Source organism: Carlito syrichta, unplaced genomic scaffold (assembly GCF_000164805.1).
Source record: "Carlito syrichta isolate Samal-C Ts95f unplaced genomic scaffold, Tarsius_syrichta-2.0.1 Scaffold87115, whole genome shotgun sequence".
NCBI classification, from domain to species: domain Eukaryota; kingdom Metazoa; phylum Chordata; class Mammalia; order Primates; family Tarsiidae; genus Carlito; species Carlito syrichta.
In genome coordinates, this window is record NW_007031211.1 from 9,332 (window position 1) to 30,971 (window position 21,640).

The 21,640-nt window shown below is 38.3% G+C and overlaps 1 protein-coding gene across 1 annotated transcript in view; it reads right to left on the reverse strand.

Annotated features, from left to right (window-relative positions):
- The window catches only part of MED12L (mediator complex subunit 12 like), a gene marked incomplete at its 3' end in the record, with an annotated part of 335,349 nt that overhangs the window by 8,314 nt on the left and 305,395 nt on the right, over positions 1-21,640 (reverse strand). Inside the window, exons 36-38 of the mRNA XM_008057491.2 lie at positions 21,203-21,565; positions 18,967-19,123; positions 14,572-14,783 (exon numbers count right to left, since the gene is read on the reverse strand). Of these exons, the coding sequence (XP_008055682.1) occupies positions 14,572-14,783; positions 18,967-19,123; positions 21,203-21,565 (732 nt within the window). The remainder of the gene's footprint in view (positions 1-14,571; positions 14,784-18,966; positions 19,124-21,202; positions 21,566-21,640) is intronic.

Here is a 21,640-nt window from a genome sequence, read left to right on the forward strand (position 1 = left end):
ACTCACCTCAGCCTCCCAAAGGTGCGGGATTACAGGCTAAGCCACCGAGCCCGGCTCAATACTATTTCTTATCAATTTCCTATGTGTGTTAAGACTGTTGAACTTATTCCTTCCAAAGAAGACTATAGGTGTTCCCAACAATAACACAGACAAAAATACAAACCCAAACTCAATGGTCTATTCAGCAAAGAGGCATTGAGATGATTTTCCAGTACACTCCAGGGTTCAAGCACCTCTAGAGTGCACGAGTATCTAAGTGTGAAGTCTGGAGCCACAGGGCTGCATCTGTGCCCAGAAACGGAAGAGAATGTGTGGTAGGTACATACAAATGGCATATAAAAATGTCATGACTTTTTAATAAACTTTCTTCACAGTGACCTAAAAATTGCCTGTTTAGCCAGGTATTCAAGGAATAAATTTGCTACCTCCTATGACTCTAAAAACCAATTCGAATATATTCAATAAAAATGTATACTAGCAAACATTATTCTAATCAAATACAATGCAAACTAAAACCAATTAACATCTGATTCACCAAACTTAATTTAACCCATGTTTTAGCCTTAGGAAAATAAATACCTTCATAAGGACGGATGTATGTGTGTTTTATGTTTAGGTGGTAGAAGTTATTTCATGGAAGCCTCCAAGTAGTAATAGAAAGAGGCCTGGCTTCCTCTCATCCCTGTTTTTGTTTTTTCAGGATTATTGGTTATAAAGAATGAGATTCATTGTAGGATTGTTTTACTACTGTCTTATACTAGAGGCTCTCATGTTTAAAATTGCTAAACTGCAGTTACATAGAACTATTTTCATGTGCTTGGAGAGTAGTATAGATACCCTAGCAGGGAGAGCTTGAGAGGGAGAATAGCAACAATTATTAAGGATCTCTTAAATGCCAGGGACTGGACTTCTGGGTCTTATTCCTGCTTCCTCACAAGAACTCTACAGGGAAGGAGGATTATCCTCCTGTTAAGAAAGAAGTTTCAAAGAGCTTGAGCAATTTAACAAGTGCACCCAGCAGGACCCAGCAGAGCCATGATCTAATCTCCAGTGGGTCTGAGTCCAAAGTCCAGGGCTCTTTCTATTATGAAGAGATGCTTCCAAATGTGATATTAAGGATGAAAATATTTAAATACTCATTTACCACTTATTCTTTAAGGGCATACAGTCTCTTAAATTCACCCCAATAAGAAACCAAAAAATAATCTCTATTAAGACTTGTTAATGAGATATTGAAAACAAATGCATACATCAACCAGTTAGATCCACATAAAATACATGGGGCCATTTATGGAACTTCAGTCTCTCCTAAGGTAGTCACACAGACATCTGAGTATATCTACTATGGTATCTATATGTAATAGCTTCAACAAGAATCCAACTTTCCAGAACAGGGTATCATAAAGATACTCTCAGCTTTTAAAGTTCATTAATCTGTTAAAAACAGCTATTTTTCAATTTGCTTAGGTCTAAGAAAAATAGGCTAAACTCCCTGTATAGAACTTTTCCTCTGGCAATGTGGCCAGAAGGAGTCTAAAACTTTTCTCCCCAAGTATCCAATTGGCTCTTGATCCTCAAACACTATGCCAAGAAATCATGAAATCAACAAGATCTCTAAATGCCCTAAACCAGCACTCTTTCCAAGGACCTTGTACAATTCCAAGGTCCTTGGAACAAACTGGCGTGCTTCTTTGTGGAGACAAACATCAGTATCTCATCATTTTCACAGAATAGAAGAAAAATAAACTATTTATATATGAATTTGAATCTTGGGATCAATAGGTTGTTTATAACACCCACACTCACTTGGTTTTGAGGGGAAAAGAATGTGATTTGTATGTGACAACTACATGCAGATGCATGAAACAGTTGTTTTCTAATTCTTTGCTCTTTCTTTGCATATTACAGAACTTTGTGAAACATACTAAGACTTACACAATGCAGGAAGACTAGAATATTAATAAGGTGTATATCTGAGTTACCAGGCAACACTCTTTTACTGAAAATATTCATTGAGATCACAGAGATTTAACAAGTGTGAACTAAAAACTATTATTCCACATTTAAAAAAAATCACAAACTACCATTCATAAAAAGGTGCTATATCTTTAAAAGAAGCAGGGAGAAAGAGATTTTTTAAAAACTGACATATTGTTTTGTCACTGAAATTTGCTGGAGTGTGGTGGCTCATACCTGTAACCCTAGCACTTTGGGAGGCCGAGGCAAGAGGATTGCTTGAGCCCAAGAGTTTGGGACCAGCCTAGGCAATACAGCAAAAACAAAAACAAAAATTAGCCAGGTGTGGTGGTGCACACCTGTAGTCTCAGCTACTCAGGTGGCTGAAATGAAGAATTGCCTAAGCCCAGGTGGTGAGCCAGGATCACATCACTGCACTCCAGTCTGGGTGACAGAGACCTAGACTCAAAAAAATAAATAAAATAAAATAAAATTTTTGTCAACCACTGATGTTTAAAGATGAACTACTTTTATGTGAACATATTGTGTTTCTTCTCGCCCACCAGTTTTTTCCAACATACTACTTAAGTACAGTAGAAAATAATTGAGATATGTAATATTCTCCCTGGGAAAAATCACAAATAGCCCAAGCTGGCTCACATTCCCCACGTTCTCTGGACACAGCTTTAGCATCATGCGCTGTCCTGAAAGAAAAATAATCTTTCCTGCCAGATTGAACCAGATTCCTACTTTTCTTTGTTTCTCCCAGAACGATGACAGGAGCACATTATTTCAACTTGTAGAAACAGTTCAATTTGTTGAGGAAAGAATGAATAAGGTCTTTAGCAACTTGAAATATTTTTACAAGTGCTAAACAAGGACTACAATGTGGGGATAATTGAAGAAACTAAAAACAGGGAATTAGTTAAAAAAAAAAAAAGTTAATGTTAGTGGGTATGATTTGGTCACATTAAACTACCATTTTACGCAAACCTCTAAACAAGCTGTGCTGTTCAATACTGACCTATCTTCTCAGGTTTTATAAGAGCAATTCTCTCTATTACAGCTGTATTTTTAATGAGACAAGAGAAGTATCTGAGGTCAAAGAGACATTGACTCAAAGACCTTTGGCATAATTTGAAATTAATGTAGCTGATAAGTTCAAAATTTTTGATAAACCATCCTCAAACATGATTTCCATTCTTCTGGGTCTTGTTCTCTTTTCCATCAGCAATCACATCCCAGTCGACTAACCAAGTTGTGAAGAGCTCTTTCTAAAGGAGGGCTGGTTATGCCTCCAGTGAGTCAGGATTACAATCAGCAGCATTACAGAATCTGGAGTTCTCTATCCACTCAATTTACTAGTAATGATTTTTTTCAAATCCTTATTTAGTAAGTTTTTGATAGCGTTTAATGGTCATAAATACAAAGACAAATTGTATCTGAAAAAAAAGAACCAGAGTTTGTGACTCTTTCTGAAAACACTGATTTGGGGAAAAAATAAGAAAAGGCACATAACAAAAAGCAGGGAGTAACATTTCACAAATCACCTAGGTTAGAGGTTAGGACGTTACTGAGTAATGGGGACCCTGGCTAAAACAGCACATAGTGCAAACCAGAAATTATGGGCATCACATCACACTGGTCTATTTTTTTCTTTTTCTGGCTTTTTTTTTTTTTTTTTTTGAGACCGTGCTTCACTCTGTCATCCAGGCTGGAGTGCCATGATCACAGTTCACCACAGCCTCAACCTCCTCAGCTCAAGTGATCGTCCTGCCTCAACCTCCCAAGAAGCTGGGACTATAAGCACATGCCATCATACACCGCTAATTTTTCTGTCTGTAGAGGTGAGGTCTCACTTTATTGCCTAGGTTGGCCTCGCACCCCTGGTCTCAAGAGATCCTCCTACCTTGGCCTCCCAAAGTGCTGGGATTACAGGCACGACCCACAACGCCTGACTCACACTGATCTATTTTGATTGCAAACAATGGACACAGAGAATATTCTATAATTATAAGAGGCCCTGTAGACTAGTACTGCTTGATACTTTTTATAAAGTTTTCATCTCAAATATAACTTGGTTGGGAATCAATTAACAGTAACATTAACTGTTAGACTATCGTGAATAATTTTCAAATAAACACATCTCATACAATAATGAACCTTTACAATATTAACATGTCCATAAATGATTAATATAATAATTGGTTGAGTACACATTCATTAATTTCCTAAAAATATACAATATTGAAGAAAAATAATGGCAAAAAAAAGCCCAGCAAAGATACATATTTTCATCAATTTGAATGAATATAGAAATCATAGAACCTTCTTTTGACTTTAAATATTTATAAACAAAATCTTTGTCTATAAAAATACTTTTTTAAACAAAAGTAAAGCTAATTATTGATGCAAATTGTTTTCTGCCTAATTTCACAATCATCTGAACAATAAATGCCCTAGAGCAAACATAAGCTGTCTCCAAAATATTTTTAAGTTTGATAGTTTCATTCAAGTTTTTACATACATAAAATTCTCACCTGCTCCCTCTATACCATAAATATATGTCAAAAAAGATTAAGTCTTCTCAGAAAAGTTTGCAAGCTTTCCTTTGCAGAAATAACTATTGGAGAAACTGTCTATATAACAAGCATTAATAACCTAGATATTTTCAAGGTTTGAATATATAGTTAAGAATATTTTCAACAACACACAGATAATGTTACCCGTTAAAGTGGCAGTGAAACAAGTTGACTTACATTCACATCTGAGATGTGTGCTCTTTTTTATTCTAATGCTTCTTGGGTTTATGTTGTGGGTTGGCTATCTGATACAGAAACCTATAAGTAATTTAATGCAAAACATGCATTCTTAGCTAGCCCAGGCAAAGCAGTAGAGGTGATGTCTTATGACATGCATGCACAAGACCTATGTTCGGAAAAAAAAGAAAAATCTTCTCCATACCAGAAGGAAAATAGAAATGATGTGTTGTGTTGAGAATTTGGGAATAGCCAGTGAGTGGGATGTGATGAGAGGGTATGTTTCATAACCACAGTTTCCATGTCTTGCATTGGCCTATGAGTTAGCATGCCATGCGTTCCTCTACTAATGATAAAAATTACCACAGAGAGAAGCAAGAGCTCAGAAACAGACAGGTTCAAAACTGGGCCTGAGATGAAGGTGCACGAACTGGTCTATGCTCCCAAACCCAGGCCATGAACATCTGTTAGGTTCTATATCACACATGTGTACAATGAAAATCATGAGGCAACCAAAGAGAGAAATTTTCAGAAATAAAGTCCATTAAATTGAACATGGGCAATGCATTCATGACTCTGTGTTACAGTCTCAAACATAAACCAAGTGAGTAACAGTGAAATGAAGACTATCATTATTACCAGCTATAGAAGAAAGCCTGCTTCTCATTTTGATGTTCAAAGGGTAATGCTCTAAAAGTTTACTTTAAAAAAAAGAAAGAAAGAAAAAGGAATGACAGCAGGGGTGTTACCATTATGTTGTCAAAGTCTTCCAGAAGGGAGACAGCAGAGTTACAGAAGTCCTACAGAAAGGGGACAGCAAGAAAACGGCAGACAATACAGATAAGATTTTTTAACCTAATGATGTGGGTAGCCAAAACACATATGAAATATTTTACTTTAAAACAATGTTTCGGGGAGTCAAGACTTGAAATCCCAGGTCCAACATGGATTTTATTAATCCACATGCCAAATGACCTAACTACAGACTGTGACAGTGATAAATAAAATGGTAATATTCATATTACAGAATAGCACAAGGCAGAGGTTAAATGGTGATATAAAATCAGTTGTGGCGATATGAGATAGGCATTTGGTGCAACTAAGGGTTGTGGAAACACCGATGTGAGCATCAGGAGGCTAGAGTCCTTCCTGGCCGAGAGCCAGTTCCAGAGCTCAGGACGTTTGGGTTACATTTAACAGACCAGACATTAAGTGAACACGTCAGTTGGTCATATATTGTTCGACATAATTAGACAGCTCCATCCTGAATAACAGCGAGTGAAAAGACAGTATCGGGCTAACCATACATTCAAACAACCACAGTAAACAATGAATATTTATAGCGCCACCACTGCTTACACAATATCAGGAAATCTGACTTAGAAAAAGACAACGGACCAATAGGAGAAAATTGCTATTTTTCAGTTAAATGATTCCCTTGTTTAGTCATTTATACAAGTGGATTCCAAGGGATATATTACTGAGATGTTAAAAATTTCCCTGAGCTCACTGTGTTCTAGAGGTAGAAATGAAGCTAAGAATTTTTAACCCTAATAGAAAACGTATTTTACTATACTAAGGATCAGATAACACAGGAGGAATTCTCCAGCAAATAATACAATTTTCACCATTTAAGGGTACACAATTCATGGCATCTGGACATTGGTATTTAGATCCAACAGTCACTCTTATATTAATGGTTTATTTTCTTATTCCTCCACCCAGTCTTCTGCCTTCTCTCATAAAACTCAAGCTGCATACACTATCTCCTAGCTAACTTTTTTTTTTTGCCTAATAATAATTTCAGCCAATGAAATCAGCACCTTCTTTATAATTCAGAAAAACAGAAATACCAGACATTAAATAATAAGCAAAGCACCTGCTTCCCTGGACATGTTTTCCACCCAAGGAACAAAATGATAACATTTAGAGCATGTTTACTAGTTCAATAGTTTTTCTCCTCCAAAGATCATTTTTGTCATTGAGATGTATATACATGATACCCACTGTGTAAATGCATTAAAGATAATTATCAATACTCACGATTTGCTTCAACAAGACATGTTGCCTAATAGAATCTCATATGTGTTCAATTTATATGATCATGAAATTTACAAAAGGGAAAATCTGAATATCTAATATAAAAGAGGTCTAAACTCAAAGGTAATCAGGAAAATGTAAATTAAAATGACAACAATACAATGCCATTTTAACTGCTCTGATTGAGAAAAATAAGGTATGACAATATCAAGGGTTGGTGAGAATGTGGAGAAAGAAAAAAAAAAGGTAATTTACTATTCTTTCTTTCTTTTTTATATTTCTTTTAGTCAGAGTCTTGCTCTGTCATCCAGGCTGGAGTGCAGTGGCACTATCATGGCAAATAGAGTCTTGACCTGCTGGGCTCAGGTGATCCTGCAGTTTCAGTCTTCCAGGTAGGCAGAACTACAGGTGCACACCACCATGCTAGGTTAATTTTTAATTTTATTGTACAGACGAGGTCTTGCCAAGTTGCCCAAGCTGGTCTTGAGTCCCAGGCTCAGGCAATCCTCTTGCCTCTGATTACAGGCTGAGCCACTGAGCCTGGCCTCATTTACTATTCTGAAGGAAATCATCACCACTTTGGGAGTCAAATCAGCATATTCATGTTCAGGTACATAAACTTTCTGCATGTGCAGAAGAAATGTACAAGAATGTTTGCTGTAGTACTGTTAGCAGTGGGAAAAAATGTTAATAACTTAAATAATCCTCAACAGAAGAATGGATAAATAATATATTAATATTCATAATGGAATAGCATCCAACAGGATACATCAAGGAATAAAGCTCCATGAAATAGGGTGGAAATAATTTTAAAATGAGCCATAAAAAAGTTGTAAAACGATACAACATATGTGTGAGGCCATTTATATAAAATTTCAAATCTGCAAAGTAATACTATATAATGTTTATGCAGATAGATGCAAAAATAGGTAGTAAAAGTATGAAAACTCAAGGTGAGACCTTGTCTCTACAATAAATCAAAAAATGAGCTGGCCGTGGTGGCATGCGCCTGTAGTTCCAGCTACTTGGAAGGCTGAGGCAGAAGGATCACCTGAGCCCAGCAGGTCAAGGCTGTGGAGGCTGTGAGTGTGTCACTGCACTCCAGCTTGGACAACAGAGTGAGACACCTACAAAGATGGAAGGAAGGAAGGAAGGAAGGAAGGAAGGAAGGAAGGAAGGAAGGAAGGAAGGAAGGAAGGAAGGAAGGAAGGAAGGAAGAAAGGAAACTAAACTCAGGATAGTCCCTCTTTAAATGAAGGAAAACAAATAAAGAAAGATCAGGGTACTTATCCATTTATGTAAGGTTTTATTTAAAAAATGATCTATAGTAATATGGCAGAAAATTATTATTTAATAAAGCTAGGTGGTACGTGCATTAGTGAATATCATATTATCTATTCTTCTCTGTAAGCTTGAAATACACCACCAAAGAGTGAGTGGGAGGGAGAGAGAAAATAAAGGAAACAGATTTTCCAAGGTGATACCATATCCCCAGGGTAGGAGACCAATCCCCCAAACAAAGGGAAGTTACTCAACTTAAATGGGCCCCATCAGTCCAAGAGCATGTTTTCATGAAGTCACAGATTCATTTTTTGCCAAGAAGTTAACAACTTAGGAGCTTCTGACTCAGTCATCCTTCCTTTTATAAATTACTTAATTCCTTCATTTGGATACACAAATAACAAGACCTGCTCTATGGTTGATAACCTTACTCCCTTACAAGTTACAAGTTACTACGTGTACTAGCTATGAACTGGGTCTATCATTCCCGTCCTCAGTCAGAAATCTTCCTCTTTTCTGTCATGAAAACTCCTTATGATTCATTATCTGTAGTCTGTAACCAATTTTGGTTTTTGTTGTTGTTGTTTGTTTTTTACAAATTTGTCTCAATCAGTTCCAGCTAAACGTATTTTTTGTCTATCTTTCTTTGCTTAAAATATACTGCTAGCACTGATTATTACAAAGAATGAAAAGTAATTTAGTGCATTCAAAGGGAGAAATCAGGATAAAGTGAGACTATAACATAAAATAAAGTCCTTTTCTTAAGTCAAAACTTAAGATTGTTTCTGCAAGTCCCTTCCCTATATGATTGACATGGTAAGTGGTGGGGAAGAAAGTCCCTGCTGTTAAAAAAAAACTGAGTATAAGAAAGAGGTGAATGGAAATAAATTTAAGCAGTATTGTGCATTCTTATAACTAGCAGTCTATTACTATAATATTCTATATTTTTGGATAGTTTTAACATAATATGTAGAAAATAAAATACAGTGAGACTTGTAGCACTGAAATTGAAATAAGCCCCTCTAAAGTTTATATCACAGAATTTAGACAGTAAAAATATCACTTTAAGAAGTCAAAATGACTATTAGGAAGACTAAACAACATTCCTTCTTATTTGTCTGCTCTACTGGTGGCCACTGAGCAAATGAGGATTAAACCAACTGTATTAAGGACAATTAATGTAATTATACAAATAAACCATTTGACAAGCGTTTATTCTCTTGTAATACTTAACATAGTTAAGAAAATTAAGATTTGTCTGGGATAGGATATTCTTTTAAAATAATTAAGCCATAAAAATACTGATAAAACATCAATAATAAGTATGCCAGCTAACACTTTTGAGCACTTACTATAAGCCAGCCACTGTTCTAAGAGCTGTTATGTGCTAAATCATTTACTCACAACCACCCTATAAAACAAGTACAGTATTGCATTAGCTCCATTTTATAGACGAGCCTCTGAAGCACAGAGGGGTAGTGTTAACCACAACACTGAGTCCCATCAAACAAGGGGGACACTGAGTAAGGAGTGGAGACAGCTCAGTTTTTACAGTGGTCCTCCCTTACCTTCAGCCCAGCTCCTTACCGTTTCAGTCCCCTGCAGTCCAAAAATAGGTGAGGACAGCACAGTAGATTTTCAAAGAGACCACATTCATATACCTATTGTAACAGCATATTGCCATAATTTTATTATTTTTATTAACAACAACAACAGCTATTTTATTAGCTGCTGTTGTTGTTAATCTCCTACTGATCCTAATTTACAAATTAAACTTTCCTAGAGATGTCTATACACAAGAGAAAACATGGTGCCTATCAGCCTTGGTACTATCTATGATTTTGGCAACCAATGGGGGTCTTGGAATGTATACCCTATGGATTGGGGGTTGGGGGCTGGGAGTGTTTTACATTCCGGGATGAAGACTGTGACTAAGAAGAATGAAAACAAACTTTCTGCCTGTCCAAATGCACTAAAGCTGTAGGAAAATTCGCTCAATTATTTCAATTATTACATCAAATAGTCTGATTAAAAATACTTAACAATATCCATGCTATTTAGTACCTGTTTTCTAGACACTAAAATAATGTTTAACACATTCCTGAGGAAATATAAGATGATCCATAACAAAAAATTCTATGACTAACTGAAGCTCGGGTACAGTCTTTGGGTTATTTTATAAAGGAATTCTAGTTTTCACTGTGTATCATCTACAGATGGGAAGAGGGTAGAAGGACTCTGTAAGTTCTTAGATATATCTAGAACACAGGAATATATGTCTTCCCACTCCCATCTAAGTTTTCAAAGAAACTGCAGCATAGGTCACTGGAGGGGTTAGTTTTTAGAAGCCTCAGAAGGACAGCTATGAGATGAGTCTGGGGATAAAAATCAAACTGCTGAGGAGGGAGGTTACCAGGAAGTTCTAGGCTTCTGGAAATAGCTGCTCGATCTTGCATTCATTCACTTGATAAGCATCTCGTAGATTTCTACTGTGTGTTTAGTAGATAAAAGGAAGATACAAAATATTACCTGGGCTTGTGCCTGACTCAATAAGAAAGAGAACAAGGAATGGGTTACTGGACTTCTCACAAGAAGTCAAAAAGTGTGTGTGTGGGAGGGGGAGAATCACATTACTAGTCTTTATGTAGCTAGAGAAATTTGTATTATATGTGGCATGTAACTTTAAAAATGTTCTTGCCAAAAACTAGAATCAACATTTCTCTATCATCTTATACCATGAAATCAGTACTCATTAGAAGAGCAACTAATTGTACCCAGCATCATATATTAAAATAATTTATTAGTTCAACTCATATTCCATGTAATTCTGCCTTTGCTCCAGATTTTGAAGGATTATCACAAGGAGAATTTTTTCTTCTGCTACAATACCATATCTAGTTAAATTTCAGGTATATTCCTAGCTCATGCATGACCTATGAGAAGAGAAGAAAGGTACAAACATTTCCTCAGGACTACCTAAGTGCAGATACTGTGGTAGATACTATATGCAAATTTCATGTACTGTATGTAGGATAAGCACATCCAGTGACTGCGTAACGTAAGCATTTATCTTTCTAATAAGGATACTATTTTCGGCCAGGCATGGTGGCTCACTTTTATAATCCCAGCACTTTGGGAGGCTGAGGTAAGAGGATAGCCTGATCCCACGGGTGCGAGACCAGCCTGGGCAACTTGGTAAGAACTCATCTCTACAATAATAAATTTTAAAAAATTAGCCGGGCATGGTGGCAAGTGCCTGTAGTTCCATCTACTTGGAAGGCCAAGGCAGAAGGATTGCCTGAGCCCAGTTGGTCGAGGCTGCAGTGGCTGGGAGTATGCCACTGCTCTCCAGCCTGGGTGACAGAGTGAGACTCCAACGCAAAAACAAAACAAAACAAAACAAACAAAACTATTTTCCTCAATTATTGAACACTTGAATAATGATGAGAGAAAGAAATATCCTGCTGTGTAAGCCCTTCAGAGACTTCAAAGCAAGCTCAACTGTTAAAAATATATATCTAAGGGAAGGAAGGTGAATATTAAAACGACCCCTGTCATGAAGTTGAGTTTTTACTGTTTGAAGAAGGCATTTCTGACCCTAAAAGTTAAAAAAAGAAAAAAGAAAAAATTTCAGTGTTATGATAGAATTGGCACAAAATAATCAGTAAGAAAAAGAATGAATTATCAGTTAATTGCCATAAGTACAAGCAGGACAACTGGAGGCAACACAAAAGGACTGAGCCAGGTATTTCTGAGTGGTCGGAGGAAGGTGTGGGGGTAATGGTGTCCTTCCAGTACATTTTAGGTCATTAGTCTGCCTTCTCCAAATATGTAAAGATACATGTTTATTAGTCTATTAAGTTCCTTTTACAAATTTGTTTGAGGTAAAATTATTTGTTATGGCTTGTATCAGGAAGTAAACCTTTTCCTTTTTTTTGAGTTAGAGTTTTACTCTGTTGCCCAAGTTTAAGTGCAGTGGCACGCCCATGGCCACCACAGCCTCAAACTATTGTACTCAGGTGATCCTTATGCCTCAGACTTCCAAGTAGCTGGAACTACAGGCACGTGCCACCATGCCCAGCTAATTTTTTGATTTATTGTAGAGACAAGGTCTTGTCAAGTTGCCCAGGCTGGTCTCAAACCCCTGGACTCAGGCAATTCTCTTGCCTTGGCCTCCCAAAGTGCTGGGATTACAGGCTTGTACCACCATGCCTGGCCAGGAAGTAAACTTTTCAAGGGCGAGCACTTTTACCTGTAAGTGGCCCAGTAGACTTTCTCCCAATGCTAGGAACCAATTATAGTAATTTGAGGCTGAATTCGGCAGTAACAATTTGAAAATGGGTTATAAAGAAGAAAAATTATACCTTGTGATAAAAAGATTTAAAAAATAAACAAAAAAGTCAAATTTTACTTAGGCTTTATTACCTTATGTATGTACGTATGTTTTTATTTATTTATTGAGTTGGAGTCTCACTCTGTCACTTAGGCTGGAGTGCAGTGACACACTCACAGACACCACAGTCTTGACCTGCTAAGCTCATGCGATCCTTCCATATCAGCCTTTAAAGTAGCTGGAACCACAGGTGCATACCAGCATGCCTGGCTAATATTTGACTTATTGCAGAGTTGAAGTCTCACCAAGTTGCCCAGGCTGGCCTCGAACCCCTGGGTTCAGGCAATCCTCTTACCTCTGTTTCCCAAAGTGCTAGATTTATACGTATGAGCCACCACACCCGGCTCGCTGCATTACTTTTAAAGGGGGTGCTGAATTCATTCTAGTGTGATGGTTTCTCAATTCCTAATGAATTTTTTATTTATCCCCAAAAGAAGCTAAAACAATGGTGCAACTATTTTTGCTTATTGCAAGAAATAGCTAAAATCTTAGTAAGTTTTTAAATGTCTCCAAACATGTTGCTTATTTAAGCAAAATCAGTGATTTTTAATATTTTAATTAACTTTTCATCATGTATGTGCAAAAAGCAGTTTAAGGTCAGCTTATCTGACACCCAGGGAATTAAAGCAATCACTAGAGATTAAGGAAAAACAACACAGGTATGCCCTGACTGTTATGTGCATTCTCACACAGTTCAACCAGTTTCTTCTCTCTTGTTCTTTTTGCAATTCAGATTTTAAAAAAGAATCACTCTTTAAGGATGGATGGCTAACCTCCCCCCACCTCCATCCACCAAAATCACTAGGTAGCTCAAATGCAGAAATGCCATAAGTTATACAATTGAGGCATGCCTAGAAAGTGATTCATGGGTGTGGCGGCTCACACCTGTAAACCCAGCACTTTGGGAGACAGCGGCAAGACGATTGCCTAAATCCAGGCATTCAAGACCTGCCTGGGCAACTTGGTGAGACTTCAGCTCTTAAAAAAAAAGGAATTTAGCCAAGGTGGCACACACTTATGGTTCCAGCTACTTGGAAGGCTGAGGCAGAAGGATCACCTGAACCCAGCAGATCAAGACTGCGGTGGTCATGAGCCTGCCACTGCACTCCAGCCTGGGTGACAGAATAAGACTCCAACTCAAAAAAAAGACAGAAAGTGATCCAATAGACAAGGATATCTTTAACAGCATTTGAATATCTTGCTATTTTGAAAGTTTTGTTGGTTTTCTTAGAGCAGGACACACTTGTAGATTAGCTACTTCCATTTGTGGATCACAAAGATACTTAACTCATAGTGTTACTGTGGGATCTAAGATAATTAAATCATTTGAAGTGCTTAGAAATGTTTTGGCATATAGTAAGTGCTCTATTAGTGTTAGTTATCATGATTATTATTAAAATAGTAGATACCTATTTTAGAAAACTGGAAAATGCAAAATATATAGAATCTAGAAGTAAAAGCTTTACAGAAACTAGAAAAAGAAATCCCAGTCTCATTCTTTATTTTAATGTATTTGGAGAGATTCATGTTCATGAGTCTGTATTAAGTTTTATATGACTGTCACCATTGTTTGGCTAAAGATAACCACTGTCTTCTAAAATGAAATTAGGCTATAGGGTACAAAAATAGAAATATACATCAAGAATGAAATTGAATGTTTTCTGATACCGATTGTTGTTTGCAACTTATGAACTTGTTTGCTATAGACCTTATTAAGCATATACACTAAAAAGAAGGGACAAAGGCAGGGCAATGTCAGAGAAAACATCAGGGCTTCGGAGACGCAACTAAAGTAATACATCTAAAAATAATACAAGAAAGTAGTGTTAAAATGAGGACAGCATGTGGCAGCAATGATAATTGGGAATGAGTGCTCGGAGAAGGTGACCTCGAGAATAAAAGGGCTGCGCTTCTTCTAGCAGACCAGAATGTTATTCGTTCTTTGGATCTGGGGTACACTTTTAATCACCCTAAGGTATCTGGAGTTCTTATTTGATCAGTAATAGCAGTAAAATGCAAGGGTGGAAAAGCAGCTCTAAACCTGTGTAACAGGGAGGGAATTAAGGTCACATCCCCCAAACTCATCCCTCACTAGCGGAGGTAAGGAAATGTACAAGGCTCCATGGTCGGGGCTGGACGAACCTGTTGGAAAGGTCGAGACTGGGCTTGCCTGAGAAGCCGCTGTTGCTGCTGTTGCTGCAGAAGCTTCATCTGTATCAACTGCTGTTGCGACGTGATCGCATGAAGGGAGGGCGGCTGCATCATGGCACCCGAGCGCCGCTGCAGCATGTTCGACAGAGCTTGTTTGGTGTTGGTTGGGACAAAGGAGCCCGCAGGGTCCAATCTGGAGCCCCCTACAAAAGCAACCAAAAGGAAGAACTTTCTAACTATGTTAATGCCACAGGTCTTCCTTATTTTATCAAAACATAGAAATCTGACAAGTCTCACGTTACGATTGAAATGGAAAAGAATGTCCTGCTCCTCGTTCCCCAACTGCAAGTGTAAAATATGTGTGAAGAGGCCAGGCATGGTGGCTCAAGCCTGTAAATCCAACACTTTGGGAGGCGGATGCGAGAGGACTGCCTAAGCTCAGGGGGTCGAGACCAACCTGAGCAACATGGCAAGACTTCATCTCTACAATACGTTAAAAAAAATTAGCTGGGTGTGGTAGCGCATGCCTGTGGTTCCAGCTATTTGGAAGGCTGAGACAAAAGGATCACCTGAGCCCAGCACGTTGAGGCTGTGACGACCGTGAGCGTGTCACTGCACTCCAGCCCAGACAACAAAGTGAGACTCTAAACTCAAAAAAAAAAAAAATCTGTGAAGAGTTGCATAAGTTCCACTCTAGGCACGGTGGCTCATGCCTATAATCCCAGCACTTAGGGAGGGAGAGGCAGAAGGATTGCTTGAGTCCAGGAGTTTGAGACCGGCCTGGGCAACAAAGTGAGACCTCGTCTCTACAAAATGTCAAAAAAAATTAGCTGAGTGTGGTGGTATACACCTGTAGTCTTAGCTATTTGGGAGGCTGAGGTCCAAGGATAGCGTGAGCCTGGGAGGTCAAGGCTGTCATGTCATTTAAGCTTCTTCACCATAGCAAAAAAAAAAAAAAAATGCTTGTTTTGTAGCAGAAATACTTTAAAAACTTGAAATGCTTGGAAACTTCAAATAAAGTGATTCTAAAGAAAAATACATCTTTTTTGACAGCTAAAAATCAAATAAGAACCAATTATACTGATGCTTTAAGAAACCAAAGGAAATCATTAACATATTTGCACATATAATTTGTCATATGGCTTTAGGAGTCAGAAAAAATTTTTTTCGAAATTTGCTGGCTTCACAGTAAATGTCAACCCTTCATTCACAACAAACCTTCTTTGATGTACATGAGAAAATCTCTATGTAAGTACCTCACAAAATTCTTTAATCTTTTTTTAAAAGTAGGTCATACAACAGAAACAAACATTTTGAAGTTGTTCACTGAAAAAACCCACATTCTTAAAAGACTCACTAGTAGGCTGGGCACAATAGCTCACACGTATAGTCCCAGCACTTTGGGAGGCCGAGCTGAGAGAATTGCCTGAGCCCATGAGTTCAAGACCAGCGTGGGCAACTTGGTGAGACCTCATCTCTACAATAAATCAAGAAAAATTAGCCAGGCTTGATGGCGTACATATGCCTATAGTTCCAGCTACTTGGAAGGCTGAAGGGAAAGGATCGCCTCGGCCTAGCAGGTCATGGCTGTGGTGACCATGAGCATGCCCCTACACTCCAGCCTGGGTGACAGAGTGAACTCAAAAAAAGAAAAAAAAAATTCAACTCAAAAAAAGAAAAAAAAAATTCACTACCACAATCAGCAATATGACTTAGGAAGTCATTTAGTGGCATTTGAAGAACATTTGGAAAAAATGGAAAGTTAATTTACATGACATGGCAGAGTAGCTTTTAGCAAAGCAAGAATTTGAGCCACCCTGATACAATAAAAAGACACTTAATGATCTCATTTATAAAAAAGGGAAATTCTCTTTAAAGATTAAACCTAGTCCACTTTTAATTTCCCTAATTCTATAATCTTATACCTCTAACAACTAAAGAAATAAAATATTATAAATACAGCTGAAGCCCTGTGTATTGCTAACAAAATAGTTTCCTAACCTTCTCCTACCAAGTGCCATCCTGCGGTTATTATTCCTGTGCATTTCCTCAGAACTTTCTCATATATGAGAAAGAGAGAGAAAGATCAGTAAAGATAAGTAAGTGTATATATGTGGTAGTGGCAGCTTGTTTTACATTTAAACTGTATCTGAATAGAATCACACTACACATATTCTTTGGCAACTTCAGTATAACTCTTTTTAAATAAAAAGCTATTAATTAGGCCGGGTGCAGTGACTCATGCCTATAATCCCAGCACTTTGGAAGGAAAAAGTGAGAGGATTGCCTGAGCCCACAAGTTCAAGACCAGCCTGGGCAACTTGGTTACACCTCATCTCTACAATAAATCAAAAAATTAGCCAGGTGTCATGGTGTGTGCCAGTAATTCCAGCTACTTGGGAAGGCTGAGGGGGAAGGATTGGCTGAGCCCAGCAGGTCGAGGCTGCAGTGGCCGTGAATGTGCCACTGCACTCCAGCCTGGACAAATGAGTGAGACTCCAACTCAAAAAAAAAAAAAAAAGCTATTAACTCACTCATATAAAATCTTCATAAATAATTATTTTTTTTAAAATGTTTTTCTTACGTGTCATCTAACATCTAATATTTCTCAACTTACAAACATCTTTTTTAGAGTATTTTAGGGAAGAGGGCATGTGCTTTTATACAGCAGTTAGTCCTCAATCCATAGACAGTTTTTATGTTTCAATATCTTCAAAGAAACTTCCACGTCTACAAAATTTAAAATGGTTAAAAAATCCACATAGAACTTGAGATTAAATAAAGTTGAAAAAAGAAGACAATTTTGTACTACTTTCTAAACTAGGCTACAAAGAATCTAGTTTACATTCCTTCACTCAACAATCTATTTTTAAAAGCCTACTACAAGCCAGGTGATGCTTTAAGTTCTGGGATATTGCAGTGAAAATAAGAGAAAAAGTACCAGCCATCACAGAGCTCATACTCTGGGACAGGAAGTTAACAAACCAATAGGAAAGTAAAATATAAACAAGCATTGATGCTATCTATAGAGAAACAGAAAAAAAGAAAGGGGAACAGAAGGTGCAGGGAAGGTATATGGTTTATAACAGTGGTCCCCAACCTTTTTGGCATCAGGGAACAGTTTTGTGGAAAATAATTTTTCCACAGACTGGAGGAGGGAGCTGGTGGGGAGAGGGGGTGCAGCCAAACCACACTGCTATGTTAATCTATATTTGCAGCCATTCCACAGCACTAGTATCACTGCCTCAGCTCCACCTCAATTCACCAGGCATTAGATTCTCATAAGGAGCACACAACCTAGATCCCTAGCATACACAGGGTTCATGCTCCTATGAAAATCTAATGCCGCCACTGATCTGACAGAAGACAGCTCAGGTGGTAATGCAAGCCATGGAAAATAGCTGTAAATACAGACATACAAATGGAGCTTCACTTGCTTGCCAGCTACTCACCCCTGCTGTGTGGCCCAGTTTGTAAAAGGTCATAGCCCCAGAGGTTGGGGAACCCTGGTTTATAACTTAAAATAGGGTGGTTCATGAAGCCCTCACTGAGAAAGTAACAGCTGATCTAACACAGCGGAGACAGGCAGTAACCATGTAGATATCCAAAGGAGAGCACTCAAGCACAGGGACCAGCACAGGAAGAAATATGTTAAGATAATGTACTGAACATGTGAGTATCAGGCTATTCTAAGGGCTTTATAGGTTTTTTAAATTTACTTTAAATTTTATATATAGGCCAGGCACAGTGGCTCATACCTCTAATCCCAGCACATTGGGAGGCCAAGGTGGTAGGAGTGCTTGAGCCCAGGAGTTTGAGACCAGGCTGGGCTACACAGCAAGACCTCGTCTCTCTAAAAAATAAAAACATTAGCCAGCATGGTGGCATGCACCTGTAGTCTCAGCTACTCAGAAGACTGAGGCAGGAGGATCACTTGAGCCCAGGAAATCAAGGCTGTGGTGAGCCATGACTGTGTCACTGAACTCCAGCCAAGGTGACACAGAAAGACTCCAAACAAAAAAAATTTAAAAAGAAAGAAAAAATAAATAAAAGACACTGTGAAATATTGCCTAATCTTTTAAATTGCTAATAAGAATCATATTTCATAAAAACATACACAAATTTTACAACATAAAACTGTTATATCTTATAGCTTTGATTTTAATCACCAGCTAATTTCCATTCAACACTGGACAAAAATTCCAAAATCAGTACAGAAACTTGCAACTGAACCTTATTTTAGAAGAAAAAACATTTTGAGTGGAGGAAATTATGGAAATAACAGCACTCAGTTCTCGGTATTTCCAAGTTATGCAGAGGTTTCACATTAAAGGAAAGAGAACCACAAACTGTTGCTCACCTTGGAATCATCTGACTGGCACATACCTGGAGTAAGAGACTGGTTTTGAAGGAAAAAGCCGGGCTGCTGGGGCTGGCCCATGAGGTTGTAACCCCACAAGGTGGACTGAGGATGGTGCATCATTTGGGAGGAGATGGGTGTATAATTAGGAGGCACTCGGTATATGTTGCTCTGTGAATAGTCCTTCAATATAAAATATTTTAAAAGTTATTTAACTCCACATAACACACAGCTAATTATTATTTCAGATCAGTTTTCCGAGTTACTTCCTATCCCAGTGTACAAAGCTGTTTTTATAAAGGGAAAGTTGGAAGGCAGGAGTATCAACATATTCCCTGGGAAACATTCATTTCAGTTAAATTTCTCCTTGACTTACAAAGTTCCTGGCTTACAACGGGCACAGGTAGAAAAGGATAGCTTCTGAAATTGGTTTTTAAAATACTAAAAGTACATTTGAAATACAGTCCTGAACAACACCCACAGCTGAAAAATTACCTTCAGCTGCTAAGTCACCTGATCATTTCATCTTAGAAGGCCTCCCTGATAATGTGGGTCTGGAGAATTATGCCAGAAATGCCCACAACAGGCATGGTGGCTCAAGCCTGTAATCCCAGCACTTTGGGAGGCCAAGGAAAGAGGACTGCCTGAGCCCACGGGTTCTAGATCAGCCTGGGAAACATGGTGAGACTTCAACTCTATAATAAATCAAAAACTTAGCCAGGTGTGGTGGCGTGCACCCATAGTTCTGGCTACTTGGAAGGCTGAAGTGGAAGGATCCCCAGAGCTCAGCAGATTGACACTGGGATGGCCATGAGCGTGTCACTGCTCTCCAGCCTGGGCAACAGAGTGAGACTCCAACTCAAAAACAATAAAAATAATTAAAAAAAGAAATGCCCACAATGCTTCAGAACTATTCCTTGGCAGAGATGGTATCTCACTTACGATTTTCAAGGTATTCTAAAGAAGTAGACTCCCCCCCATTCCCCATTTTCCTTCTCCTTATGGCATCTGCAAAGCCTCTAAGGATCACACAAGAAGGTCTCAATTCCCCCACCTTCTCTCTTTTCTTTACTCTAGCCCTAGAGGATGAAGGAGAAACAAAAATCACAATTCCCTGCAATTTTACCAAAGAATATATCCCATTAAAAAGAGGCAGCTTCAGGATTAGTGCAGGAGGAGGGGACATGACCAGACTAACTTGGGGAATGAAATGGGTTTCACGGTATTTGCATCTGAGAAAAACAAAAAATCATCCATGTGGCCTGGCAGGCTAGAACACCCCAGATTTGGTAGAGTGTCAGTCTGGACCATTTCGAACATCCCTTTAAGATAAAGGAATTTTGGTAAAAAAAAAAACAAAACTAAATGATGAGAGGACATTGACATTCAAGTGGCATCCAAAAGTGACGGTGGTCATTTCTAGAACAATGTTGATAAACAAGTTATCAGCTAAGAAAAGATATGTTCTAGTTCCAACACAGATAAAGAATAACTATAATTAATCATGAATGTCTGAACTAAATTCTGAAAATTTCCTCCACTGTGCAGCAAGAATACCCTTAAATTTTATAGAAAAATGACTCAAATTCTCTGAAATATTTGTAGGTGAATTTAAATAGATATTTTAAGCATTACTTCACAACTTTTATCCAATTATTTCTAAACTACCATCAAATACTCTTCTGTTGTTTTCAAGGAAATATGTTATAGGTAGGGAACACTAGGAGGGAAACACACAGTAAAATTATTTTAAACATGTTAACGTAGGAGGGTAAACATGTTAACAGAAAGTCTCAGGAGCATCCTACTGGATATGATGTTAGGTGTAACTTTTAGCAAGGGTAAAGCAAACAGAGGTTTTTATGTGAACTTACTACACCTCAACCGCATAAAACACAATAAATATTTTAAATTTACTAATAATATGTGAGAGGGTGGGATTGTATACTTCTAAAAATATTCAAATTTAAAACCTGAGGAAATTATGAGGCACTAAAATATTAACTAAGTAGTATTCACAATGGAAACCTAAAAAGAAACAAAATTACTAAAAGCAAAGGAGGGAAAATCAAAAGCTTTAATCCTGCCATCTGTGACAAGTCATCGAGTGCCATTCAGTCAATTGCAACAAATCCTGTTAAAATAACTGTTATAACAAACCTCACACTGCCCTTAGGAATGTTCCCAGGGCTATAATGTGGGCATGGGTAAATCCCACACTGGATGCTTAGGAGCCCAAGTTCTTCTTCCGCTACTACTTACATCGACCCTTGAACTTGATTTCGTCTTGCGCTTCCTTCCCTTCGTCTTCTTCTCTTCATCTGTTGCGGTTTTTCCCTGATCTGACAGCTCGGCTGACTTCCTTTCTGGTTCCTGAGAGACTGGAGATGTGGGCTCTTCCTCTTCCTCCTCGGGAGGCAGGGGCAGTGGCTCGAGGTAGTAGCTTCGGGGCTTGGGCATGGGGTGCGTGTGGTACAGCAGGAGGTGATGCTGCTCCTCATACTTGATCACTCTTCGGTCCACTCGGACCGTCCCAAACCAGGCCCAGGAAAGAGGAGCTGGGTTCTTCTGACCCTCAATCAAGTCCCATGGGGACACCTTCTGCTTCGTAGAGACCTGGAGACCCTGTGGTAAAATAACACTCTATGACAATCCATTCGGATGTTTTCCTGAGTCATAGGCCAGGCTTGCACAGGGTAT